Below are 25,559 nucleotides of genomic sequence, written 5' to 3'. Positions count from 1 at the left end.
TAACACATGCCAAATGCACCCGTAACTCCTACAAATCATAAACCTTCAAACCAAATCACAAACTAACATCCCAATAAAACTTTCGAAACTCGATCTACCAAACAAAAGTTCAAGAATATTTTCAAATTATAGGAATCAAATGAAGAAAGAGAGAGGTTTGAATGGATAATAAGAGAAAAAGTCAGAGGGAGTAACGAGAGCTAGGGAATGGGAATTATGAGCAGAGTTCATGCACCGAATTCTCTATGTGCGAGCAAAATGGAAGAAATGGATGTCTGTGGTTAAGCTAAAGCTGGTGGGCCATGTGTGGCCTTCAATTGTATCTTTTCTTTATGTACACTGCATCAAATTTGATCCTCTAAATATCGTCTGCACGTGCAGTCCCTTTGTTTTTCCACTCTACACGACAATCTTCTCGGTCAAATGGCCATTTCTGTGGGGCACTGCGCCTCATGCATTCCCCATTTTCAGTCCATTCTTACCCTCTTTCTACTACTCTTTTCACTACACACTTCTTTCCATCCTTTTCAAATTCGGTGCCATTTTCTTGTATTATTCTCTTTTCAAAATCATGGGGCTTTTAGGATATCTTTTTATCAAGTTTTTGGTTCAGATCCCTGTGTCAAAATACCTTATGATTTAAGACTTCCGTGGTCGTATTTCAAATTTGGTCGTCGGGGTTGGACGCGTCTTTCGAAAAGGTTAGGAGGTATGAAGATATTCTTTTGTGGAAAACTCAATCGTTTAAACGTTTGTGATCTTTCAAGCTTGGTACTTAGGTTGGGTGAGTCTCTTCATACGTCGGAGGAGATGGAGGGGTCGTGAACTCCTTCGGACATATTTCGAACCAATTAACGAAACAAATAGTGCAAAAAGAAGTCTAAATTCATTGAAAAAAACGCTTGATATAATCATAAAAGCCAACAAAGAAAAGTCCATACCGACCAATCTACATTTAGCTTAATTCCTCAAATGGTCAAATTTTGGTGTCTATATAGAATTATATATAGAAATATAAAAGAATAGAATCTCGAGTATCTTGATAAAGAAAAAATACTATTAATTCTAGTCCTTAAGATGCAAGAATCCATAGCTTCACTTATTCATATACTTTACTTTTTGGACTTGTTTTCTGTTTTTAATGATTTTTCCCTTTTTGGATAACCATATCGAGAAGCTTTCAAAAACATTGAACCACCAAAAGTGAAACGCTTAAGTCGACGTATTATATCGCTTTCTTTTATAATAAAAAAAATTAAAAAATTATATATGTGAATTATAAATATATATAATGAATGATATTATTGAAGCCACTTGATGGGAAGAGAAGAAGGCACAAAAATAAAATAAGTTCTTAAAACGTAATGATTAGCATGTGTTTTTCTTTTTGGTAGCACCACAAGAGCCAAAGGGTCCAACCTCTCTTTGCTCTCAAATCTACCCTATTGGTGAATCGACATCTCCCCCAACTTTTTTTTTTTTATTCATTTAATCCCTAAATTTTAATTTTTTTAATTTTTATGTCTTTACATTTTTAAAAAAATATTTTATATTTCTTTAAACTTTTTAATAGATTTTTTTTCGATTTTTTTTAAAATTATTAATTTATTTGATACAAAATTAAAAGCTTAGAGTTTTATTGAAAATATGGTCCGTGTAAATCCAAAATTTTTAATTTTTGTTTATATTAACTTTTAATTAATTTATCATGTTTTAAATATCTTAATTAATTATTGTTAAAAATATTATTCTAATATATTGGAACACTTTAATTAATCTCAAAATCTCATTTTATTTTAGGTAAATTTTAATTAATTTTTCACTTTTTACTTTTTAAAATCTAATCCAAGTTTTAAGAATTATAATTTTTTTTTTTTTTTGAAAGTTTTATATATATATATATATATATATTATTATTTTGTTGTAATTTTTAAATAACTGGTAGGAGTTTTGTTTGTTTGTGTGTCATTGATGTGGCATTTAAATGGCAGTAGGTCGTTAGCTTAGCTTTGATTACACCATTAAGCATCAACCCCTACTTTTTTTTAAAAGCGGAATCTTCATTATGAATGCCCCAATTAATCTTGGTATTACCGTCAAACACTTTATTTATTTATTTATTTATATTTTATTGGTAAAATATATGGTTAAAAAAATATCCACATCTATTGTACTAGATATATTGTTTTAAATTTTTTTTGATCAAAATAAAAAAATGGATTCTTTTCGAGGGCGTTGCTCGATACTAAACCGCTTCTCCACACGATTAGGTCAGGAGGCATTGTCTGCCTTCCATTATTTTCCAACTTCTGGTGTGTAATCGACGTGTTGTTACGATTCCCTTTGCAGTCTATTTTTTATTCCTTCATAACGTTGTTAGGAACCACGAACCTTCACAATAGTATGATATTGTCCACTTTGAGTATAAACTGTTATTATTTTGCTTTTGATTTCCCCTAAAAGCCTTATACCAACAATTCTCCCCTCGAACAAAGTACACCATAGAGCCTCCCCTTAATCGAGGCCCGACTCGTTCTCTGGAGCCGAATAAACTACACCCTTTATTCAACACTTAAATCACTTTTGACTATAATTTCGAGGCTCACAACTTCTTAGTTCGACACTAAGGATTCTATTGACATGACTGAGTTAAAGGTATGACTCTAACACTATATTGGAAACGACATATTCCTTTATTATTTATCATAAATTTGTGTAAATTTCATTAAATTATGGCAACATGTATTGTTTAGCTTCTACTCAACAATCTTAACCTTTAAACCAATCACCGATCCATTTTTACTCTTAAAAGTATCATTTTGATGAAAATCTCTCATTAATTAATAAGTGGGTCGTTATTGTTATTTCGAGACGTTTCTTCTAATCGAATTATTTGATGTAATAAACGTAAAAATGAGCTATAACATAAACTATGCAACTAAGGCAAATGTGATTGTCATCATCTAAATATTTAATGTGTGAAAATAAAATATCGCTTTAGTCTTTACACCACACGTTTCGTTTTATCTAAATATGTATAGGTTAATGTAATAGTCCAAACTCACTACTAACAGACATTGCTCGTTTTCACTCGTTACGTGTCACTCTCAACCTCACGATTTTTAAAATACGTCTGCACGAGAGAGGTTCCCCTCTCCAATTGATGTAGGATCTCGTCGTTAAAATATCATTATCATCTTTATACCTCGAGTTTTCCTCCGTTTTAGTCCATACACTTAAAAATATATATATCTAATTTAGTTCAAGAACAATAATTTTCTTAAATAAAATACGAAAATCAACAATTAACAGACCATAGATGTTATTTCAAGATTTATTAAAAATATTAAAACAAAAATAAAACAAGTCGTTAGTACGAGAACCAATATAATATAATTTTAACCATTATTATTATTTCGAGTTCAATTTAACGAGTTCAGAGGGAGAAATTCGATGCATTTTAGCTTCTTAATCACAACGAAATATGTCTGAACTAATTGGGTTATGCTCGGATCGATCCGATAGTCATTTATTTATTTATTTCTCTATCTTTCAAGTAATGAAAAAGACTATAATTAACCTTCTTTTTATAACTTAAAACCAAAAGGGTGATCTGGTTGGCAAAAGTGCAGTGATATTGATATATATATCACCAAAAAACAGAGACTTTGCACCAAACCCCCTCTCTCTCTCTCCTCCCTTTCTCTCTCCTCTTTTTTTTTTTTTTTTTTTTTTTTTTTTTTTTTTTTTGTTAATCTTATTTATCACTCAATTTGAGAGTCCTTCAAGCAAGAAAAGATAGAACAATGATGAAAATGAATTCTCTGTTGAGGAAATGCAAGAGCCTTTCAAGGCAATTGGGGAGGTCCTCTTCATACAGCAGCTTGAGGTCCAAATCCACAAGGGAAGATCTATGGGTTTGTGAAAGAACGATGGAAGAACACGAAGAACGCGAAGAACGCGAAGAACACGAAGAACGCGAAGGGTTTGAAAAGGTGAGTGGCAGTAATGTAATTATCTATGTTGGGAGTACAAGGAAGAGATATGCAATAAGTTCAAAGTATTTGAGCCATCCTTTGCTTAATGCTCTTATTGATAAATCAAAGCCTCCTAAGGGTAATAATGAAGATGATGATGATGAGTGTATTTCAGTGAGATGTGAAGTTGTTCTGTTTGATCATCTCTTGTGGATGTTGGAGAATTCTGATCCGAATATTTGTTTTGATTCTAATTTGGAGGAATTGGCTGAGCTTTATGTGTTTTAAAGTTCGGAAAATTACTCGAACTCGAATTGGAACTGGAACCGGCCCGAGAGAGAGAGAGAGAGCGGTTGTTTCTCTCTTGAGCTCGTTCGGTACGTATTAGGGTTTCGTTTCGTAATCCTTCTGTTTTTTTTTTTTTTTTTTTTTTTTGTAATTTCTTCGTCTTGTATATCTACTTTTCGTAATCATAATTGTATTTATTTGTAGTTGTCGACCGTTTGTTCTTGTTTTCTTTGTGATTCGGTTGAATAAGTCGAGGGTGAATATGAGTTTAAAAATACTAAAGTATAAAATCCACGTGGTCGTGGTTGTGTCTCAATTTTAGTCTCAAAACCATTGACTGAGGGGTCTAAGAATCAAATCTCCACCCTTACACATTGGATTCAAAATACACCCGTACACGCAGTATAAACCACTTAATTGAGAGGTCTAAGACTCGAATCTCTACCCTCACACATTAGACTCGAAATATGCTCGCACATACAACACAAACCCTTAACCGAGAAGCCTAAGACTCGAATCTCCACCCCATAGGATAAACCCTTGACCAAGAGGTCTAAGATTCGAATCTCCACCCCGTAGCATAAACCCTTGACCGAGAGGTCTAAGACTCGAATCTCCACCCTGAAGCATAAACCCTTAACCGAGAGGTCTAAGACTCGAATCTCCACCCTGAAGCATAAACCCTTAACCGAGAGGTCTAAGACTCGAATCTCCACCCCATAGCATAAACCCTCGACCGAGACGTCTAAGACTTGAATCTCCACCCTCACACATCAGACTCAAAATACATCCATATACGCAGCACAAACCCTTATTAACCGAGAGGTCTAAGACTCGAATCTCCACCCCATAGCATAAACCCTTGACCGAGAGGTCTAAGACTCGAATCTCCACCCTGTAGCACAAACCCTTAACCGAGAGGTCTAAGACTCGAATCTCCACCCTCACACACCAGACTCAAAATACACCCATATACGCAACACAAACCCTTAACCGAGAGGTCTAAGACTCGAATCTCCACCTTCACACACATTGAACTCAAAATACGTACCGACACACAGTTTTTCACCAAATCGTTAAAAAAGAAAGAATTAAAGGCATTGAAGTACCATTTTTCCCTAAACAAGTAATGAAATCCAACTATTACTTTTTCATGAAATAGTCCAAGATTCATCTTTGCCTATAATACTTATATATGTTACCAAACTTATAATTGAGTAAATAAAATCCCATATTAGGAACAAATGATGCTAACAACCCAACTACTTCAAAAATTATTATAAGTGGAAGTTTTATCATATAAAATAAAATATAATTTTTTTAATTACTTGGATAAATAAAGTAGGGGCTAAAAATAAATCCAACCCTTCTATTGCCTAATTGGCCTTAAAACTATTTATATATTTTAAAATAAATAAATAAATAACCAATTTTTTAACGGCCTTATTTCTGCACCATATTCACATATTTGGAATTTTATTATATATATATATTACATATAATTTAATGAAACTGCAATGGGCCGTTTCTTAAAAAGGGTCCATTAAAATTTTTATTTAAAAGTTATTATTATTATTCGGGTAATAGTCCAAGCCCACCGCCCATTATGTATCGCCGTCAACCTCATAGTTTTGAAACTTATTTGGCTCAACGTCCTCGGGGGCACAGTATCCTCTGACATATCGCCGCTGAGACCTATTAGATGAATAAGACTCTTCAAAGCTCTCGTGCCTTTGCTTTGGACTTCCCCAAGAGGCCTCATTTCACTGATTATAATCGAAAGTTTAGGGCATGATAAGTACGCCTCCCCTTAATCGAGACTCGACGAGTTTAGGGCATGATTCTGATATCATGTTAAATGAACACGACTCTTCACAATTGTATGATATTGTCCACTTTGAACCTAAGCTCTCGTACTTTTGCTTTGAACTTTCCCAAAAGGCTTTATTCCAATGAAAAGAATTCGTTGATTATAAACCTACGATCATTTTCTAAATTAGCCGATGTGGGACTCCTCCAACATCACCAACCAAATAGTGCCTTCCGACATGAACACAAAATATATAGAATCGGCGGAAGAAGGCAATCACTGTGGACACGTCTCCCTACCATCGCTTAACCTTCGTTTGCTTAGCGAATTAAAAAATGCGCGCACTTACTCCCTTAACTTTACCTTTTTCGTGTAAAGTCTTCTCTTTCAAACCTTCACTTTTCAATGTTTATGCGCAGAAGAAGCCTCCGTCCTTGTCTTTTCTCTGCTCCAGCTGAGCTCAGCTGCAGTTTTCTGTCTATATTCCTGTCTTTGACCAAAATCCATGCTCTAATTTTGCTTAAAGCTTCAATGGGTTAGCCGTTTTTCAAACCATTTCACCCTAAACTCAGCTCCCTGTGCTATCCTCTTCAAATTCCTCATTGCTTGGAGTGAGTATCAGCTCTCCTTTTCCCTTTTGATTGTGATATCTAGTTTGCCCCTTTGTTGTTTACTTGGTTATGCGTTGATTTGATTGTTTCTTATGGTTTGATTGCTGGGTTATGCGTTGATTTAGGTATTATGATTGGTAGGATGAACTCCTGTTCTTAATTATTTCATCCTTGATTCGTTGGTGTTAATACTTTAGGTGTTGAACTTCTTGAATGAAATTAACATATGAACTTGCATATGAGGTAGTGTTATAAAAGATTGTGTATGATTCATCACTTAGATCACACGTCGGGTTGGAGAGGGGAACGGAGTATTCCTTGTAAGGGTGTGGAAACCTTTCCTTAATAGACGTGATTTAAAACCGTGAGGCTGATGGCGATACGTAAGGAGACAAAGCGGATATAGCTATTAGCCGTGGGTTTGGGTTGTTACAAATGGTATTAGAGGCAGACACTGGGCCCCAAAGGGGGTGGATTGTTAGATCCCATGTTAGTTGGAGAGGAGAACGGAGCATTCCTTATAAGGGCGTGGAAACCTTTTCTTAACAGACGCGTTTTAAAACCGTGAGGCTGATGACGATACGTAACAAGCCAAAGTGGATAATAGCTATTAGCGGTGGGTTTGGGTTGTTACAAATGGTATTAGAGGCAGACACTGGGCTTCAAAGGGGGTGGATTGTTAGATCCCATATTAGTTGGAGTGGGGAACGGAGCATTCCTTACAAGGGTGTGGAAACCTCTCCCTAACAGGCACGTTTTAAAACCGTGTGGCTGATGACGATATGTAATGGGCCAAAGTGGAGAATATTTACTAGCGGTGGGTTTGAGGTGTTATAAATGGTATCAGAGCCAGACACTGGGCGGTGTGCCAGCGAGGATGCTGGTCCCCAAGAGGAGTGGATTGTTAAATCCCACATCGGTTGTAGATGGGAATAGAGCATTTCTTATAAAGGTGTGGAAATTTCTCCCTAATAGACGCGTTTTAAAACCATGAAGCTGACGACGATACGTAATAGACTAAAGCGGAAAATATCTACTAGTGGTGGATTTGGGCTGTTACAAATGGTATCAGAGGCAGACACTGAGCGGTGTGTTAGCGAGGACGTTGGCCCCCAAGAAGGTGGATTCTTAGATCCCACATCGATTGGAGAGGGGAACAGAGCATTCCTTGTAAGGGTGTGAAGACCTCTCCCTAACAGACGCATTTTAAAATCATGAGGCTGACGATGATACATAACGGGCCAAAACGGACAATATCTACTAGCGGTGGGTTTGAGCTGTTACAAATGGTATCAGAGCCAAACACTGGGCGGTGTGCCAGCGTGGACGTTGGGCCCCCAAGGGGGTGGATTGTTAGATCCCACGTCGGTTGGAGAGGGGAACGGAGAATTTCTTATAAGGGTGTGGAAACCTCTCCCTTGATGATAGTTTTACGGGCTCTTCCTTGTCGTTCCATCAACCGGTTTGATTGGTTATTTTCTTTTCTTTTTCTATTTGTATCATTAGGCGATAATGGAGCAAACTAGACGCCATAACAGGATTAACTGCTCTGGTTCAACTCCATCAGAGGAATCAGCTCTGAATCTTGAAAGAAATGGCTGCAGTCACTCAAATTTACCTTCTTTCAGCTCACCTACACTCCAGCCATTTGCATCTGCTGGACAGCATTGTGAGAGCAATGCAGCTTACTTTTCATGGCCGACCCCTATCCGAATAAGCGTCGGTACGGAGGAGCGGGCAAACTATTTTGCAAATCTTCAAAAAGGAGTGCTACCCGATATCCTTCATCCGTTACCAAAAGGGCAGCGGGCAAACACGTTACTCGAGCTCATGACGATACGAGCCTTCCATAGCAAGATCCTGCGTTGTTACAGTCTCGGAACGGCTATTGGATTCCGTATTCGAAAGGGCGTGCTGACCGACATTCCTGCTATTCTTGTTTTTGTTTCCAGGAAAGTTCATAAGCAATGGCTTAGTCCTATTCAATGCCTGCCCACTGCCCTGGAGGTCTGAAGCTGAAGTCCTTTTACTTTGTATTCAAGTTTCTTCCTTACCTCATGGTTGCAAAGTAGGAGTGTTTTTAGTTTCACTTTGATCTTTAATGAGTATGCTGGATTCTTTTCAGGGGCCGGGCGGTGTGTGGTGTGATGTGGATGTTGTAGAATTTTCGTATTTCGGTGCACCGAACCCTGCTCCTAAAGAACAGTTGTATACTGAAATTGTCGATGATCTGCGTGGCTCTGATCCGTGCATTGGCTCGGGTTCACAGGTACTTTCGTGTTTCTTTGCAACTAGGGACCTTAAAACTTGCTATTATATGGAAAAAGACATCTAAACGGCTTAAGAAAAGGGGGAAAGTTTGAGAGAACGATTGGCAACGGGCACGAAATGTGAGATTTTCTACTAATCATGTTCGTTTTGACTTGAATCGTGAGCCCCTTTATTGGAAGCAACTAATATTTGATTTTCAAAATGCCGTATTTGTGAGATCCCACATTAGTTGGAGAGGGGAACGAAGCATTCCTTATAAGGGTGTGGAAACCTCTCCCCAACAGATGCATTTTAAAACCGTGAGGTTAACGGCGATACGTAACGGGTCAAAGTGGACAGTATCTACTAGCGGTACGCTTGGGTTGTTACAAATGGTATCAGAGCCGGTCAACGAGCGGTGTGCCAGCGAGGACACTGAGCCCCCAACGGGGGTGGATTGTGAGAAACTTCATTGGTTGGAGAGGGGAACGAAGCATTCCTTGTAAGGGTGTGGAAACCTCTCCCTAACATATGCGTTTTAAAATTGTGAGGCTGACGGTGATATGTAACGGGCTAAAGTGGATAATATCTACTAACAGTGGACTTGGGCTGATGCAAATGGTATCAGAGCCAGTCACTGAGCGGTGTGCCAGCGTGGACACTGAGCCCTCAACGGGGTGGATTGTGAGATCCCTCATTGGTTGGAGAGAGGAACGAAACATTCCTTATAAGGGTGTGGAAACCTCTCCCTAACATATGGGCTTTAAAATTGTGAGGCTGATGGCGATATGTAACGGGCCAAAGCAGACAATATCTACTAGCGGTGGACTTGGGCTGATGCAAATGGTATCAGAGCCAGTCACCAACCGGTGTGCCAGCGAGGACACTGAGCCTCCAACGGGGTGGATTGTGAGATCCCTCATTGGTTGGAGAGGGGAACGAAGCATTCTTTATAAGGGTGTGGAAACCTCTCCCTAGCAGATGCATTTTAAAACCATGAAGCTGATGGTCATACGTAGCGAGCTAAAACGGACAATATCTACTAGCGTGGGCTTGGGCTGTTACAGCATCACACTAGGATTAAGAACACTTGTTGATACTTCCCGGTTATAATCGTTTCTAATGTTATTACATGAAGTAGCCCTATACTTGAAATTGAGGGATACGTCTTGAGGCACGGTGTGCCTCTTAGTATCACAGTCATGTTTGTCCGGGGCATGTTGCCTGTGGCTGCATGCCCATGTCATGCCAAACCCTTTATTTTCTTTCACAAAGTGCGATTGTGACACCTAGCAACCGTTTATTTGAATTTAATTCCACCTCATCAGGTGGCCAGCCAGGAGACTTACGGAACCTTGGGCGCTATAGTAAGGAGTCAAACGGGCAGTCGTCAAGTTGGTTTTCTCACAAACCGTCATGTCGCTGTTGATTTAGATTATCCGAACCAGAAGATGTTTCATCCTCTTCCACCGACACTCGGGCCCGGGGTGTATCTTGGTGCTGTAGAGAGAGCTACTTCGTTCATCACGGACGAGCTTTGGTACGGAATTTTTGCTGGCATAAATCCAGGTATTACAGTTCATGCCAAAACAAAAGATCATTAGATAGTGACAGTGTTATTGTTCCATTTTCATCTCGCCAAACGTTAATAGCTCGGGTGCACGTATTCTAATTTTGTTATATTGCAGAGACGTTTGTACGGGCAGATGGGTCGTTTATTCCTTTTGCTGATGATTTCGACATGTCCACTGTCACTACATCTGTAAAAGGTGTTGGAGAGATCGGTGACGTGAAGTTCATCGACTTGCAGTCGCCTATCAGTACGCTCATAGGGAAGCAGGTCGTGAAAGTTGGAAGAAGTTCTGGCTTGACGACAGGAACTGTGTTGGCCTATGCTCTCGAGTACAATGACGAGAAAGGAATATGCTTCTTAACCGATTTTCTCGTCGTCGGTGAGAATCAACAGACTTTTGATCTCGAAGGAGATAGCGGTAGCCTCATCATTTTAAAGGGTGAGAATAGAGAGAGTTTGAAACCGATCGGGATCATATGGGGTGGAACGGCTAACCGGGGTCGACTTAAGTTAAAAGTCGGGCAACCTCCTGAGAATTGGACGAGTGGGGTCGATCTCGGGCGCCTTCTCAACCTGCTTGAACTTGACCTGATCACAAGTGATGAAGGGCTCAAAGGTTAGGACTTTAAAAGCTTCTCCTATCCATTCTCTCAATGTCTTACAAATTGCTTTAATCTATTGTAGCATTTGTGTTTCTTTTCTTTCTTTTGAAGTGTTGTTGAAGACTTTCTTCCAATTATGTTAGGGATAAAGTACTGTGTGCCAACGTACACGTAACAATCCTCTCCGACCCTTAAACCGCCCCTCAAACTCATTGGAGTCTTTCTCTGTAACAACCCAAGCCCACCGCTAACAGATATTGTCCGCTATGGCCCGTTACGTATCGTCATCAGCCTCACGGTTTTAAAACGCGTTTGTTAGGGAGAGGTTTCCACACCCTTATAAGGAATGCTTCGTTCCCCTCTCCAACTAATGTGGGATCTCACAATCCACCCCCTCGGGAGTCCAGCGTGCTCGCTGGCACACCGTTCAATGTCTGGCTCTGATATCATTTGTAACAACCTAAGCCCACCGTTAGCAAATATTGTCGATTTTAGCCTGTTACGTATCATCGTCGACCTCACTGTTTTAAAACGCGTCTACTAGTGAGAAGTTTCCACACCCTTATAAGGAATGTTTCGTTCCCCTCTCCAACCAATGTAGGATCTCACGTTCTCTTATCTGGAATGACTCATTTTCTGTCTAGTAGAATATGCGTTTGATAACACTTTAGTATGGATCACGACGTTAGATAAATGACTTTGAGATCTCACATCGGTTAGTGAGGAGAACGAAGCGTTCTTTATAAGGGTGTGGAAACCTCTCCCTACCAAACGCGTTTTAAAAACCTTGAGGGGAAGCCCGGAAGGAAAATGCCAAAGAGGACAATATCTGCTAGCGGCAGGCTTGGGCTAGTTTCACCCTTTTGGCCATGTTCTGATAAATATTTTTGTTATGTTTCTTCATTACTATATGCAGCGGCAGTGCAAGAGCAAAGAACCGTTTCAGCGACGGTTATCGGCTCGATTGTTGGAGACTCCTCTCCTCCCGACACAACGCTACCAAGGGAGAAGAGCGAAGAGAAGTTCGAGCCATTGGGTTTTCAGATCCAGCATATGCCTACAGAAGTAGAACCTTCTTCAGCTAAAGACCAATCGTCGCTCCTGGAGACCGAGTTTCATCTCGAAGCTGGAACGAACACGGCTCCCAGTGTAGAACATCAGTTCATTCCAAGCCTCTTCAGTTGTTCTCCCTCCCATCAAAACAGCTCTCTGGTTCGTGCCGTTTCCCAGAACCTATCTTCCCTTCGGAACGACTGCGAAGATATTTGCGTTTCGTTGCAATTGGGCGACCACGAAGCCAAAAGACAGCGCTTGGATGGTTCTGTTTCGATGGAAGAACTGAAATAGATCGTCCATGTAAGAACTGTTGGTGTTTGTTAAGATTTTCAGTTCACTTGCTCAAACTGAAATAACTGTATTTTGAGCTGTATGCATTCCCTTATGTTCGAGTATATTAATACACGAGAACAGAGACATGTCGAGAATTTGAGTCATAATTTCAAAAATACCCTTTTAAGTTTCAAAAGTGTTAAAAAAACATAACTTTGAATTTTTAAATGTTTATTAATATTTTTAATTTTTTAAAAAACTTCTAAAATACCTTTAAACTTTTTTAAAAATTTAAAAAACATCTTTATTAATTTTTTTAAAATTTTAAAATATTCTTATAATTAGTATTACGTTTTAAAAAAATATTCATGAACTTTAAAAAAATAACATTAAAAAGTTTAGAGATAATCTATGAAATGTTGATAGATGATTTTTGTTCATATATTGGCGATATTTTCTTTTTTACAAAGGGTGTTAATTGATATTTTTAAAATTTTATGGGTATTTTTTTACCGATAAATATATTTTTGAATCTTTTAAAAATTAATAAAAATTTATAAAGTATTTATTAAATGCTATTAAAAGTTTAAAATATTAAAACACTAATGGTTTATATAAATAAATAATTTTAATTTGTTTTTTTTTAATTTTCCTTTATTATTAATTTTTTTTTGAAAATTTATAGATATTTTAGAGATAAATTACAAAATTAAAGGTTATTTTAGTAATTTAGCAAAAAATTTATATGGCGCCAAAGTAAATTTTTTTTGGTCCATTCGGTTCCGTACGAATACGTTTCGACCATTTCTGTGTCGCTTTTCTCTTCAATATCTCTAAATCCCAAACGAGACGGGTTTAAGTTAGGGTTTCAAATTTCGCTCTGCAGCTATTGCCGGCCATGGCTAAACCAAGCAGAGGCCGTCGTTCGCCGCCGTCGGGTTCGGGATCCTCCTCACGTTCCCGCTCATACTCCGGCTCTGGTTCCCGCTCCAGTTCCCGCTCGCGTTCCAGGTCTGCATCTGTGTCCCGCTCCCGCTCTCGTTCCAAGTCCATTTCCTCGTCTTCGTCTCTGTCTCGAAGCGGTACTTCTCGAAGCCGAAGCCCCCCTCCTCAAAGAAAGAGGTTCGTCTTTCTTTTGAGCTTGCATTTTTCGTTCTGAGGTCTTGCATTTGGTGCTTATTGGTTGTCAGTGTGAGAGGAAGTATCGGAATTAGGTATTCTATGCTTGGGAGGTTGGTCGATTATGCATTTTCTTTTTTGTCTCTGTTGATTGGTTTTTCTTGTATTTATTCGAAGGCATGTTTTGGAATCATTACGTTATCGAGAAACAGACGCGCTCCATATACCAAAAACCGTTTTTATGCGGTCATTGTATATCGCAATCACATCTTCATTTGTTTTTCAGTCCGAATGAAACAGCTCGGCGGACTCGCGCTTCACCTCCACCAGCTAAACGAATTTCTCCGCCACCCAGGTAATAATACCTCGTCTACAGTTAAATCCAACTTCTCATTTTTTATCATCTTATTGACATTTAGGCTCTTCATTATTTGTTCATGGCATGCATTTTCCGATAAGCCTCTTACATTTATACTTTGGCGCGGTTTTTTATCCCCGCCTTTTGTTAAAGACTGCTTCCGAGCCTCTTCAATGGTTGTTTTTCTGCTGTTTGTTTAGTAAGTTACAAATTATGGATGACAAGGGAACAATTTCGCTTTCAAAAGAAGGTCAGAGTCTAAACCAAAGGAGTTAAAAGAATCCAATTGGTCAAAAGTGTAGAGAGACCATAAGATTTATAAAGGAAGTGCATTTACCCAAAGACGTTGTTTGGAAGTAAATTTGCTTAAAATAATGATCAAAAGTGTTGTACTTATCTTGAAAGAGATTATGGTTACGTTCATTCCATGTTGTCCACAAAAAAATCCGAAATGCATCCAAAGAACTCCCCCCCTCCCAAAAGAAAAATGGAACCTTCTTTCGATGAAAATCTGTCCATATCTCTCCTCAAAGAGGATGCGGATCTGTTTCGAACAAACTGAAAAACAAAGAAGATAAGATTTTGATGTATTTACCTCTTAAAAATCTGTCTATACTGTTTTTTGAACTTAAATATGGTTTAATATATTATTTTTTTATTTTATTCTAAGAAGCTCATTATTCCTTATCATTTAGTCAATTAAAACATGGTTTGATTTAAATCCTTAACTATTTTACGAAGCATTAAAAAATCTTTGAATTCAATAATTTTACGGAACTGTAGTGTAACTATTGCATTATTTTAACTTTTAATCATTTTTTGCCCTTGTTGAACTCAAATGTGATAAAGAATGTTCTATTAGCTTTAATTATCTTGCAACTAAATTTTATCTTAGTAATCTATAATCACTTGCAAATGTATATGTAATTGACTATTTAAAAGCTGACATTTGCATTTTTTTAATACCAATATTTTCTTTAGTCATGCATCTGTATTATCAGCGATTTACATATAATTCTTTCATTTTGTGATATTTTCCTTGCCTGTCAGTTGTATTTATATAATTTGCTTATCACGCTGTCAATTGATTTCAGGAAACCATCTCCTGTACGCGAGTCACTTGTTCTTCACATTGATGCACTGAGTAGGAATGTCCATGAGGGTCATTTAAAAGAAATCTTCAGTATGGTTTTTCACTCGCTTTATTTAGCATTTAAACAATTATTCTGTTGGATAAATGCACTTATTTCTTCAGATCGTTCTTTTTTAAAAGTTACAAGTAAAATTCATCAATTAAAACCGAAGAGTAAGAGAAAAGAAAATCTTATTTCAACCTTCAATCACATTATGTGAAAGATACAACACTTTGACTTCATGAACCTAGTATTTTGTCTTACAAAAAAAGACTTTGTGTAAACGTATGTATTTATGTATTAGATTCAATTCAACCTAGCCTGTTTATTGGTAATGATCATTGACCGTGTTGTTTTGTCCTCAATAATTGAGTAATTTGTCTTATCAATTACTCTTCATCACGGCATGCTCATTCCTTCCTTTCCTCTCGACTGTTTTGAAATTATAGATCAGTTCATTTTCATGAATTTTTTATCCTCATTCAATTGAAGTGATCCCCTTAAATACGATTTTCCCTCCAAAAGTCCCCATCTATTTAGTTAGGATTGATGATATTGGATTGAATAGGTAATTTGTTATTTTATAAAAAAATTGTAACTCTTATGAATTTCCTTTTTTTTTTCTTTTTCTTGATACCCTTTAGGTAATTTTGGTGAAGTAGTCCATGTTGAGCTGGCAATGGATCGCACAGTGAGTCCTTACCATGCATATTGTATTTGAAGAACTTTTTCTTGAATAATATGTTGATGCATCTGTTTTAATATTTACAGGTCAACCTTCCTAAAGGATATGGATATGTTGAATTCAAAACAAGATCTGATGCTGGAAAAGCCCAATTGCATATGGATGGTGTATGTTTTTCTTAAATGTTCAAGTACTTGAAGTACATCTATTGATAATTTCTCATAACTGGGAAATGATTGTGATGGTTGGCTGAATGTAGGCCCAAATTGATGGGAATGTTATTCGAACAAGATTTACATTGCCTCAAAGACAGAAGATCCCAACACCTCCAAGGACTGTAGCAACCGCTCCAAAGAGAGATGGTCCTAAGCCTGAAAATGTTGGTGCTGATGCTGAGAAGAATGACATGAAAAGACAGAGAGAACGTATAATTGTTTTTGCCTATTATTCTATTCTATTTTTCATGAGGATATATTATTTTAGTGATTTATGTCTGGTTTGTCACATCAGCTTCACCTCGTCGAAAGCCTCCTTCTCCTAGAAGACGCTCGCCTATTGCTCGACGAGGTGGGTCTCCTAGAAGACAACCCGATTCTCCTCGCCGCCGTCCAGAGTCTCCTCCGCGTCGCCGCTTAGAATCTCCCCCTAGAAGGAGGCCTGCATCACCCATGAGAGGTGGCCGTTCTCCATCGCCTTTGGCAAGGCGACATAGATCTCCTCCAAGGTTGACCATCATCCCCCCACTCTTCAACCCCCCAGCCTCACACACACACACAATCTATCTCCTTTCCTGTAAATAGTGGGAGCATTAACATTGTTTAACTTCGGTTGAATAGGCCCTCTCCAAGAAGAATTCGTGACAGTCCTGTTCGAAGACGTTCACCACCCCCTCCTAGGCGCCGGTATTACACATTTGACTGTTCTGAGATATCGTAGTATTTTTTCTTGCAGTTTATTTGAATGGTACACAGACATGTTTATTGTTTCTAACTTCACAAATCTTCATATAATGACAAGGTGAACTATTTATGACTTACTGCACGTGTTAAGTTTAATCTTATTGTTTCTGAGTTAGAGTAAACGTCTGGAGAGTAGTGAATTATGCAGGACCATATGTTAATATCAATTTTTATTTTGAGCTTTTGATTTTAGAGTGTGTTTCTTTTATTTTTAGATTTCCAGCTACATCAGGTATTTTGTAGAATAAAAATTGCATCAGGTTTTGTTTAGTTGTGCGGTTTTTGTTTGCCATTGATCATTTTGTTATGCCTAGACACAGGTAACTGTGGTTTTTGGGTGATCCGAGCAAATTCAAAATAATGCTATTTCAGACTTAGAATGAAGTAGCAATCTGAGTTACTCTTGATGTATTTAAAACTAATTATGGTACAAAGGTGTTCCTGTAGTTTAATCTTAGGCATTAGAAGAATGGTGACTGGGGGCATGATTACTTTCTAATGTTTGAGAAGTTTAAGCATTTAAGCATGGCAGTGGGAGCTTTTAATTGCTTGTTCACTATGGTTGACCCATGGTTTTTACTTGAAAATGATGTAGTCTGACTCAGTGGTCTCAGTTATGTTTTTGCTTAGGTATATGAGCATTACTTAACTAAATTGTGTTTCTTTCAGTACACCGCCTCGCCGTGCTCGTAGTCCTCCCAGAAGGTCTCCAGTAGTTCGTAGACGGAGCCGTTCACCGATTAGAAGACCAGCTCGATCACGTTCCCGATCATCTTTACCGCGGAGGTAACTTGATGCCTAATGTTTTTTTTTTTTTTTTTGTCATGAGCAACTGCCTTTAAAGAAAAAATATTAGTATCTATGGATGCCCAATGAACTTTTTTTTCATGATCAACTCCCTTCTAAAGAAAAATTATTTCATATTGTTTGCTTGTCCGCTCTGTTTGTGGTGCATAAATTAAATGATGAAGTAGACACAGAAGTCCCAACCATTGGCATCGATCAAGAAAGGATAATAGTCATAATAAACCATTTCTGAACAGCCCCAAGTGAGGGCTATGAAACAAGTTCAAAGATTCTCATGTTCTAGTTTTCCATCATAGCACGTTGCTAGTACTGAGCCAAAGAATTATATTGGTGTAGGAAGCTAGTAAAATTGTTGTAAAGTCTGTTGTTTTCTCACTTTATTGGAGTATTTGCTATCCAAATCGTTTTAGAAAACACTCGAGTAATTGCTCTAGATTTTGTTCATAAGATGTTTGAATCGAGATTTGGAAATCAAATGACCGATTTTCAGCATTCCATGTTCTAGAGTCTTTCCTTTGGGTCCTGAGGGGTCCTTTTGATCTAGACAATTGGGGCCAGACATTCCAGGGAAGCAAATCTAAAGTTGAGCATTCACAAGGTGTCCTTTAATAATTGTGATAACGTCTAAGATGCTCTTGGCTAAAGTTAGTTGCCACTTGCCAGGCCAAGTTTCTTCCAAAAGAAGCAAACGTTGACAGATGTATAAGCTTCTTTTCAATTGCAGTTTTTTTTTAAGCAAACTTTGACAGATTTCTGGTGTTGTGGTCTTGGGATTTCATATTACAACAATGCTTAGAAACTAAGCTTTAAACGATCTCAAGTTCCTATTTCTTACCTGAAACTTTGTATAGGAAATAATAACCTCCAAATTCCCCAAAAAGGTATGTGCGTAGTTGCCTATTAGTGGATAACATTTGTTTTGTATAGTTAGCTTTCAGAAAGGATGCGAATAATGTGCATCTGTAGTCATATTGCATGTTCCATTTGTAGGGATTTTGGTGTGAGAAGTCTTCTTCAATGGCAGGAAAGATCTTATTGTAATGTTTGGTCCGTTGTTAAATTCTATGTTTGTCTTTGAACTTTGGCTAGTTGGTCAATTTGTAATTACTCGCTAGATCATATTTTATTGGAGTGAGACCCCCTTTTTGTAGCTTGTTGCTTGCTTCATATTTCTTCTGGCCTTTTGTTTTGTATGTCCGTGTATTCTTATGGTTCTCTCTATACAGAGGTCGGCCTGCAGCTGCTGGTAGACGTGGGAGATCATCGTCCTACTCTGCATCACCTAGTCCACGCAAGGTTTGCTGTGATTGATCTTGCCATTTTTTTTCACCGCTCTGGGTTTATTATTGTTCGTTCTTCCTTGCATCCCGAGCGCCTTCATTGTTCTCTATTTTAAATTACAGGTGCCCAGGAGAGTATCTCGCAGTCCAAGAAGGTAACTCTGTGCATTTGATATTCCAAAAATGTTAGGAATTTTCGATATTCTTGTAGGCCAGTTTGCTGCCCAGTTTAAATCACTTGACTTTTCCATGGACTTTTGCCGTTTCTTTTTAACTAAAGACGAGTGTGTTTCCAAACCCATAAACCCACAGAGAACCACTGCAATTGGATTATTCTATATATCGAGCTTACAGATACCGAGTATAACAAGTCTGGAATGACTTCTGAAAGAAAGTACTTAAATACTTTTGAAGTGTTTTTAAGTTACGTTGTGAGATCCTATATCGGTTGGAGAGGGGAACGAAACATTCTTTATAAGGGCGTGGAAACCTCTCTCTAGTAGACGTGTGGAAACTTCTCTTAAAACCATGAAGGCTGATGACAATATGTAACGGGCCAAAGTAGACAATATCTACTAGCGGTAGGCTTAGGCTGTTGTTACAAATAACATAAGAGCTAGACACCCGGCGGTGTGCGGCCCCAAAGGGGAGTGGATTGTTAGATCCCACATTGGTTGGAGAGAAAAACGAAACATTCCTTATAAAAGCATGGAAACCTCTTCTTAATAGATGCTTTATAAAATCGTGAGGCTGATGGGTTGAAGCAGACAATATCAACTAACAATGGACTTGGGCCGTTACATATGTGCTCTTGATCATCTAACCAAACATCCATTAATTCTCTCTTAATCATATTATTACAAGCATTATTATAATATACATACATATTTAATTATGTTGTGCGATCGTTTGGTGTACAGGCCTTTAAGAGGGAGAAGCAGCAGCAGGAGCAGTAGCAGTAGTTCTCCACCCCGCAAGCCATAAGAAAGAACTCATCACATTTTGCGCCCTCTCACTCCCTAATTCTCTCTTGTTCTATCTGTGTATTCCAAAAGATGCGACATTTTTTCCCCACACCTGGTGAAGAGCCGAGCCTTCTTGTAGTGAAAATATTTGTGGATTAAATGCCATTTTGGGCTTGTCAGCAGTAGTTAAGTTTCCTGTCACTATTGAATCAAAACATTTTGATATCCATGCTTCTAACTGCACTCTGTTGTATTATTACATTTCTTCTACTATACAAAGGCTCAGACGTCGAGTTCTCCCATTTCTTATTCGTTTTAGAGACATCCCCTTGTATTTTACGTCGGTCTAGTTTGTGTCTATTCGACTCTTGTGGGGTGGGGGCACGAAACAAGATGCCCGTCTTTAGGATTTTCCTATCCTTTCTCGTGAAGAATTTCTGCTCGCAACTTTAGAAAATGATTAATAAGTTTTTAACCGAATTTTTTATTTTATGATTCATAGGTGTTAGACGAAGACGACTTCACATGGTATGATATTGTCCACTTTGAGTATAAGCTCTCGTGGCATTGCTTTGGACTTTTGATCCCAAAAGGCATCAGTATTATTTGTTCATAAATCTATGATCATTCCCTAAATTCGCTGATGTGGGAGACTTTTATCATCCAACATCTCCCCTCGAACAAAGTTTTGGTCATTTTTTACGGCCTTTGAAGAGGCTTGACTCCTTTTCTTTTGGAGTTCTTGCATGACTAATTTTAGGGCATGACTTTGACATTAGACGAAATTAGCATTTCATCCTCCTTTACTCTAGAATTTCATGTTTGGTATATCTCGTGAGATATTTTAGATAAAAAAATAAAAATCCAAAGATTGAATAGATGTTTCTAAAATTTAGGAGTAAAATTAAGTAGTAAGTAAAAGTTGGGGTATATTAATTTTTATTTATTTATTTTAATGTCTACATTTATTTTTTAAAAGTTTAGTTATATAGATGGAAATCTTGAATTTAGAAAAATTAACTTTTTCAGAATTGTTTTGGGTTTAAATCCATTTTAAACTTTTAGTTTGTTTTATATCTTTTTTATTTTTGATTAAAACTACGTCGTTTTAAAGGGGGAAAATTCGAGTTCCAGAATTCTATAGATGGTCTATTTTGCGGATATTTTCCATGATTTACAGAAAACGCCATTTGGGATAGTAACGCACCAAATGGAAGGGGAGAAAAACGGCGCATACTTCTTGGTCAAATTGACTCCCTCAGGTCGCTTTTCTCCTCGAACTCGAATTCTCATCTTCTTTTTAATAAATTTCTTTTTTTTTTCTTCCTTTGGCGGAAATCTCCTTCTATGCCCTATAAAGTATGTCATTTTTTCGAACTTTTTCAGCTTGATTTTGATCTTTCGCTCAGCTGCTGTCAGGAACACAGGGCAAGTGACTTGCTCCGGCGACTAAGGAATACTCGTCATATTCAGGTTCGTTTACTAGTTACTCGGTTTTTGGCGTCAATGTTTGGCCATGGATTTAGGGCTTTGAATTTGATCCAAACCCGACCTTCGGATGTTTCTCTAATTGATGGGTTCTGCTTGGCTTTACATTTTACAATCGATTCTCTTCTGCCTGTGTGACTTGGGGATTATACTGTTATTTACCTCATGCTAATTCTGCAAAAGTTTCAGTCGTAAATGGTTGTTTGTTTGAGTTGTGAATGCGAAAAACCATGTATGTTAAGAATATTGATTGTTCTTTTAAATAGAAATGTTTAAACTCCACTGTGATTGTAATACATACTTCCATGAATTGGTATTTATCTTTGCTGTCACTGATTGGGCTTTTTCGCTTGTTCTTGTGTATAGAATGAGCAGAGTTTCTTGAATTGAGGTGTTTGGCCGTTGAAAGCATTTCATTTCATGGCAGGCAATGGCCTGCCATCATTGGGTCGTGTGAAGCTTACCGATATCGCTCCATCTGAAGGCGTTCCTTCTGAAACTTTCAAATTGTCGGTCTCAACTCTGTCACATTCACTAGCTCAATACTCTGCTGCCATCATCCAATTCCCTGCTTGTGATGGGGCTCTTTTAAGGTCTGGTTTAGATTCTGCTCGTCTCTACTTCCACCAGAGAGCTGCATGTCCATCTGCTGAGTTGATGCAAAATAATGATACACGGGAGTGGTGCAGAACTTCTGGTTACTATGTAGATTCTCAGATGTGGCAAGAAACGTATGATTATAGGCCTGGATTGACTCCAGTTGAGCCCAGCAATGGAATGGAGTTACCACCTGCAGGTTTGGCCGACATATTTGCACTCTATGGAAAGGCATCTCGAATTATTTTGGATGCCATCAGCTTCTATCTAAACTTGCGCAGCTCTCCTTTCACGGAAATACTCGATAATGTTCCTCTAAGAAGTAGGGAGATATCATCTTCTGTGTTATCCGCTTGCTGTTATGGGAGGCCCTCATTTCATGGAGAGCATCACCATAAATTAACTCCCCAAGAGGATAGTCAGTTGGCTATGTATACGTCGGACCATGAGCATCAAATCGATAAAAGTCTTCTTACTCTGGTCAAGTCAGATAAGGCAGGTTTACTAATAAAGGATTTCAATGGTAGGTGGATTCTTGTGGATGGAGATCTTGGCCCTCAAGATGCTATAGTTTATCCTGGACTTGCACTCTATCAAGCAACTGCAGGGTATGTGAATCCTGCTTTGCTCAGAACCGATGTGAATAATATTCAAGGTAGTATGTATGGACGGTGTTCCTTGTCGTTCAAACTCATGCCTAAATCCATGACTAGCCTCAGTTGTTCAGAAATGAGAGCAGCTGGCCATGGGGTAGACGTTCAGTTCCAGCTCCCAGTACCGGTGGACGACTTTATGCAGAGATCACCCTCAACTGACCAACTCTTTAACCGCCCAAATTTCCAGAATTTCAGTTTCTCTACATCCCAAGATGGTAGGTCAAATCTTATTTTTATAATTTTTTTATTATTGTGCCGACAAATAGTATTAAAATATCCACCCATTTGGAGCATTTCCGAAGTTGAATCCATTTTGAGTTTGATAAATGCATTGCCATCTCGTCGTGCATTTCATGTCATTGCCCTTCGTCCCACTTCGATTTGTCTAGATGTGATCTAAGCGGGTTCAAGTGCTTGAATAACGTATCTAATTTATTTACATAGTGAAAGAGCGTGTGAGAAAATGATTCATGTTTCAATATATATTGCTTGCTTGAGTTTTTATTTGTTCTTTTCGTCTTTATTCACTTGTTGGGCAATGTTTCTTGTTTAGTAATTGCTTAGTGTTAGTAGCCCCCTTAGTGAGAAGCTTTCAATTAACAGGCTATTGGATCGATGAAATGCTGGTACAGGATCCCTAAAAATGAGGAGGAGAAAGAATAATTCAAGTACCAAACCTCTACCCCCTTCTAAGAGATTACGGCTCGAGGCACAGAGAGTTCTGAAGGAGAGAGTACAGGAAATTGCAGATAAGAAGGGTATCAAATTGAGGTTCTGTAATCTAAAGGACTGTGAGAATCACATTCACACATTAGATAGCCCTTGTGCCAGCACAAGAATGGAGATTGGATGGCCTCCTGGGGTGCCGTTTGTTCATCCTCATGATCTACCTAATAAAGCAAAAATGGGTTTTCTTGAAGCTTACGAGCCCGGTTGGACAGCTAGTCACGACGTTGAATTAAGTCTTACGGAACCTGGACAAGTGGGTCAACAGTCAACCAACTGTAAGTCGATCTCTCTCATATGCATATATGCGTTAACTGGTTCTTGTTTTTTACCTCAACAAGTACCTGCGTTGCAATCAATATGGATGAAGCTTACTGATTTTGGTTCAATACTTTTTATAGTATTATTGCCTTTGGAAAGAGGGAAATAAAAACGTAGGTGTGTGTCGTTATTTTTCCTATCGAGTGAAGGTGGGTAAGGGCAGAATTCAAAATTGTAAGCATCCACCAAAATCTTGAAGATATCGAACTTGTGTCCATGTCTGATGGCAGCGGGAACCATCGACCAAGATTACATTGGTCTACGAGTCAATTGGAGCCTTGAGTGTATATTTCCTAGAATCTTGAAGATAATTGTGTTGGATCTTTTGAACTCTATGTTGCATATGTTTCACTCACCATGGAAGTTCTTCTTTAGAACTATTTTACTGGCACATTTATCTTCACGTATCATGGCTTTTCACTCTAGCATAGACTGATTTTAGTTTGACTTGTTCAAATTTTTAACAAGTTTGCGAGTGTTACCTTGAGGATGGATACTTATTGGTGCTGTAGGGAGCTTGGAAGTTATTCCATTGGTATAAAATCATTCTACTTCATGTAGTTTTGGCACTGTCTTCATTCAGTTTCTGTTGTTGCACAAGCATCACCATCCCAACTTTTCAGCCCTACACCTTACACACGTACCCCTTTCTCTTTGCTTCATATATATTATTTTGTAATAGTCCAAGCCTACCGCTTGCAGATATTATCCACTTTGGGTTTTCCCTTTCGGGTTTTCCCTCAACGTTTTTAAAATGCGTCTACTAGGGAGAGGTTTCCACACCCTTATAAAGAATGTTTCATTCTCCTCCCCAATCGATGCGGGATCTCACAACCCACCCCCCTTCGGGGTCCAGCATCCTCGATGGCATTCGTTCCCTTCTCCAATCGACGTGGGACCCCAAATCCACCTCCCTTTGGGGTCTAACGTCCTTGCTGGCACACCATCTCGTGTCCACCCTCCTTCAGGGTTCAGCCTCCTTGCTGGCACATCGCCCGGTGTTTGGCTCTGATACCATTTGTAACAGTCCAAGCTCACCGCTAGCAGATATTGTTTTTTTTTTGGCTTTCTCTTTCGGGCTTCCCCTCAAGGTTTTTAAAACGTGTTTACTAGGGAAAAGTTTCCACACCCTTATAGAGAATGTTTCGTTCTCCTCCCCAGCCGATGTGGGATCTCACATATTTTTTCCATTTTTGTTTATCTAATGGCTTTCTAAGTTCACTTTATATAGTTTTTCTTCCTCGAGTTCTTCTGTTTGCTTTCACTTGCCTAACTTCCATGTTTGCTCTATATGCATTTTCTTTGGCTTAAAATGTTTGTTTTAGCTTTATTCCTTTTGGATGTCAATGGTGAATTGTTCTTTTGCTCCTATCTCTGCAGGAATCAGTTCATGTTCTTTTCATCTATCGATTCTCAAGGCCGAGTAGCTTGCAACTTCAAAACCAGTTCCATTCATGGCTGTTGATAACCTCATCATATCTATGCCCGGATCGTCATTTCAATGCCCAACGCTGACAAATCATGCCTGTTTCCATCTCTAGCAAAGACTGTACATATGTGTTACTTTCTGGGTAAGCCAGTTCCATCTTCATCTCCTTTATCTGTCGGACAGCTTCATCTCATTTATTGGAGAACAGCTCTTGAAGAACAGGATTTGTTAAGTTAGCTAACCAGTGATGGTAATGGAGTGGAAATATCTATTTCCTTTGAATTCTAGTAGAAATTTTTCTCATGTCAGTCATACCTTCATGTTCTAGACTAGTGTAGCTGCTGCTTTAGTCAATATGATGTGTAGAATTTGGGAGATACGATTAAGAGCAGAAATATACAAACTTGAGGTTCCTGAAGAAATATTCCCTGTTTTCTTCTTCTTCTATTCTCTGTTTTGTTCTTGCTTATATCAGTGGATCGTGACATTCCGAGCAAGATGATCCTTGTGCCCACTTTTAAGCGGTAAAGTTCAAAGTTAAAACACCCTTTTGTTTGGTTTAACTGATTGTAATATCTTCGATTCTTCTGTTTATA

The 25,559-nt window shown here is 38.3% G+C and overlaps 4 protein-coding genes across 6 annotated transcripts; all 4 read left to right on the top strand.

The window, feature by feature from the left end:
• Positions 1-3,710: 3,710 nt before the first annotated feature.
• LOC111797313 (auxin-responsive protein SAUR77) lies at positions 3,711-4,468 on the top strand. The gene has a single exon (XM_023680292.2). The coding sequence runs from the start codon at positions 3,807-3,809 to the stop codon at positions 4,263-4,265; it is 459 nt and encodes a 152-aa protein (XP_023536060.2). The 5' UTR covers positions 3,711-3,806; the 3' UTR covers positions 4,266-4,468.
• Positions 4,469-6,366: 1,898 nt separating this feature from the next.
• On the top strand, positions 6,367-12,595 carry LOC111797652 (protein NARROW LEAF 1). The gene is made up of 6 exons (XM_023680719.2): positions 6,367-6,686; positions 8,193-8,693; positions 8,812-8,955; positions 10,265-10,505; positions 10,625-11,125; positions 12,028-12,595. The coding sequence occupies exons 2-6, from the start codon at positions 8,199-8,201 to the stop codon at positions 12,456-12,458; spliced, it is 1,812 nt and encodes a 603-aa protein (XP_023536487.2). The 5' UTR covers positions 6,367-6,686; positions 8,193-8,198; the 3' UTR covers positions 12,459-12,595.
• A 654-nt stretch (positions 12,596-13,249) lies between these two features.
• Positions 13,250-20,048, top strand: LOC111797603 (uncharacterized). Its single transcript, XM_023680658.2, has 12 exons — positions 13,250-13,562; positions 13,846-13,914; positions 15,012-15,100; positions 15,695-15,741; positions 15,822-15,902; positions 15,995-16,160; positions 16,246-16,459; positions 16,572-16,637; positions 17,364-17,480; positions 18,728-18,797; positions 18,905-18,936; positions 19,702-20,048. Exons 1-12 carry the CDS (start codon positions 13,339-13,341, stop codon positions 19,763-19,765), a joined length of 1,239 nt encoding a protein of 412 aa, XP_023536426.2. The 5' UTR covers positions 13,250-13,338; the 3' UTR covers positions 19,766-20,048.
• An 822-nt stretch (positions 20,049-20,870) lies between these two features.
• Positions 20,871-25,385, top strand: LOC111797542 (uncharacterized). Of its 3 annotated transcripts, none has more exons than XM_023680575.2 (5): positions 20,872-21,008; positions 21,133-21,219; positions 21,601-22,702; positions 23,120-23,491; positions 24,915-25,385. In XM_023680575.2, coding segments are annotated over exons 3-5 (1,422 nt in total). In that variant the 5' UTR covers positions 20,872-21,008; positions 21,133-21,219; positions 21,601-21,654; the 3' UTR covers positions 24,917-25,385. The 3 variants fall into 3 exon arrangements, with proteins under 3 accessions (XP_086980969.1, XP_023536343.1, XP_023536344.1); XM_023680576.2 differs by having other exon boundaries at positions 20,917-21,008; positions 21,156-21,219; XM_087124843.1 differs by lacking the exon at positions 24,915-25,385 and having other exon boundaries at positions 20,871-21,008; positions 23,091-23,213.
• Positions 25,386-25,559: the final 174 nt, after the last annotated feature.

Source organism: Cucurbita pepo, chromosome 6, assembly GCF_057944985.1.
Source record: "Cucurbita pepo subsp. pepo isolate OVF chromosome 6, ASM5794498v1, whole genome shotgun sequence".
NCBI classification, from domain to species: Eukaryota; Viridiplantae; Streptophyta; class Magnoliopsida; order Cucurbitales; family Cucurbitaceae; genus Cucurbita; species Cucurbita pepo.
The sequence above is the reverse complement of the archived record's forward strand: the minus strand, read 5'-3'. Positions and strand labels throughout refer to the sequence as shown.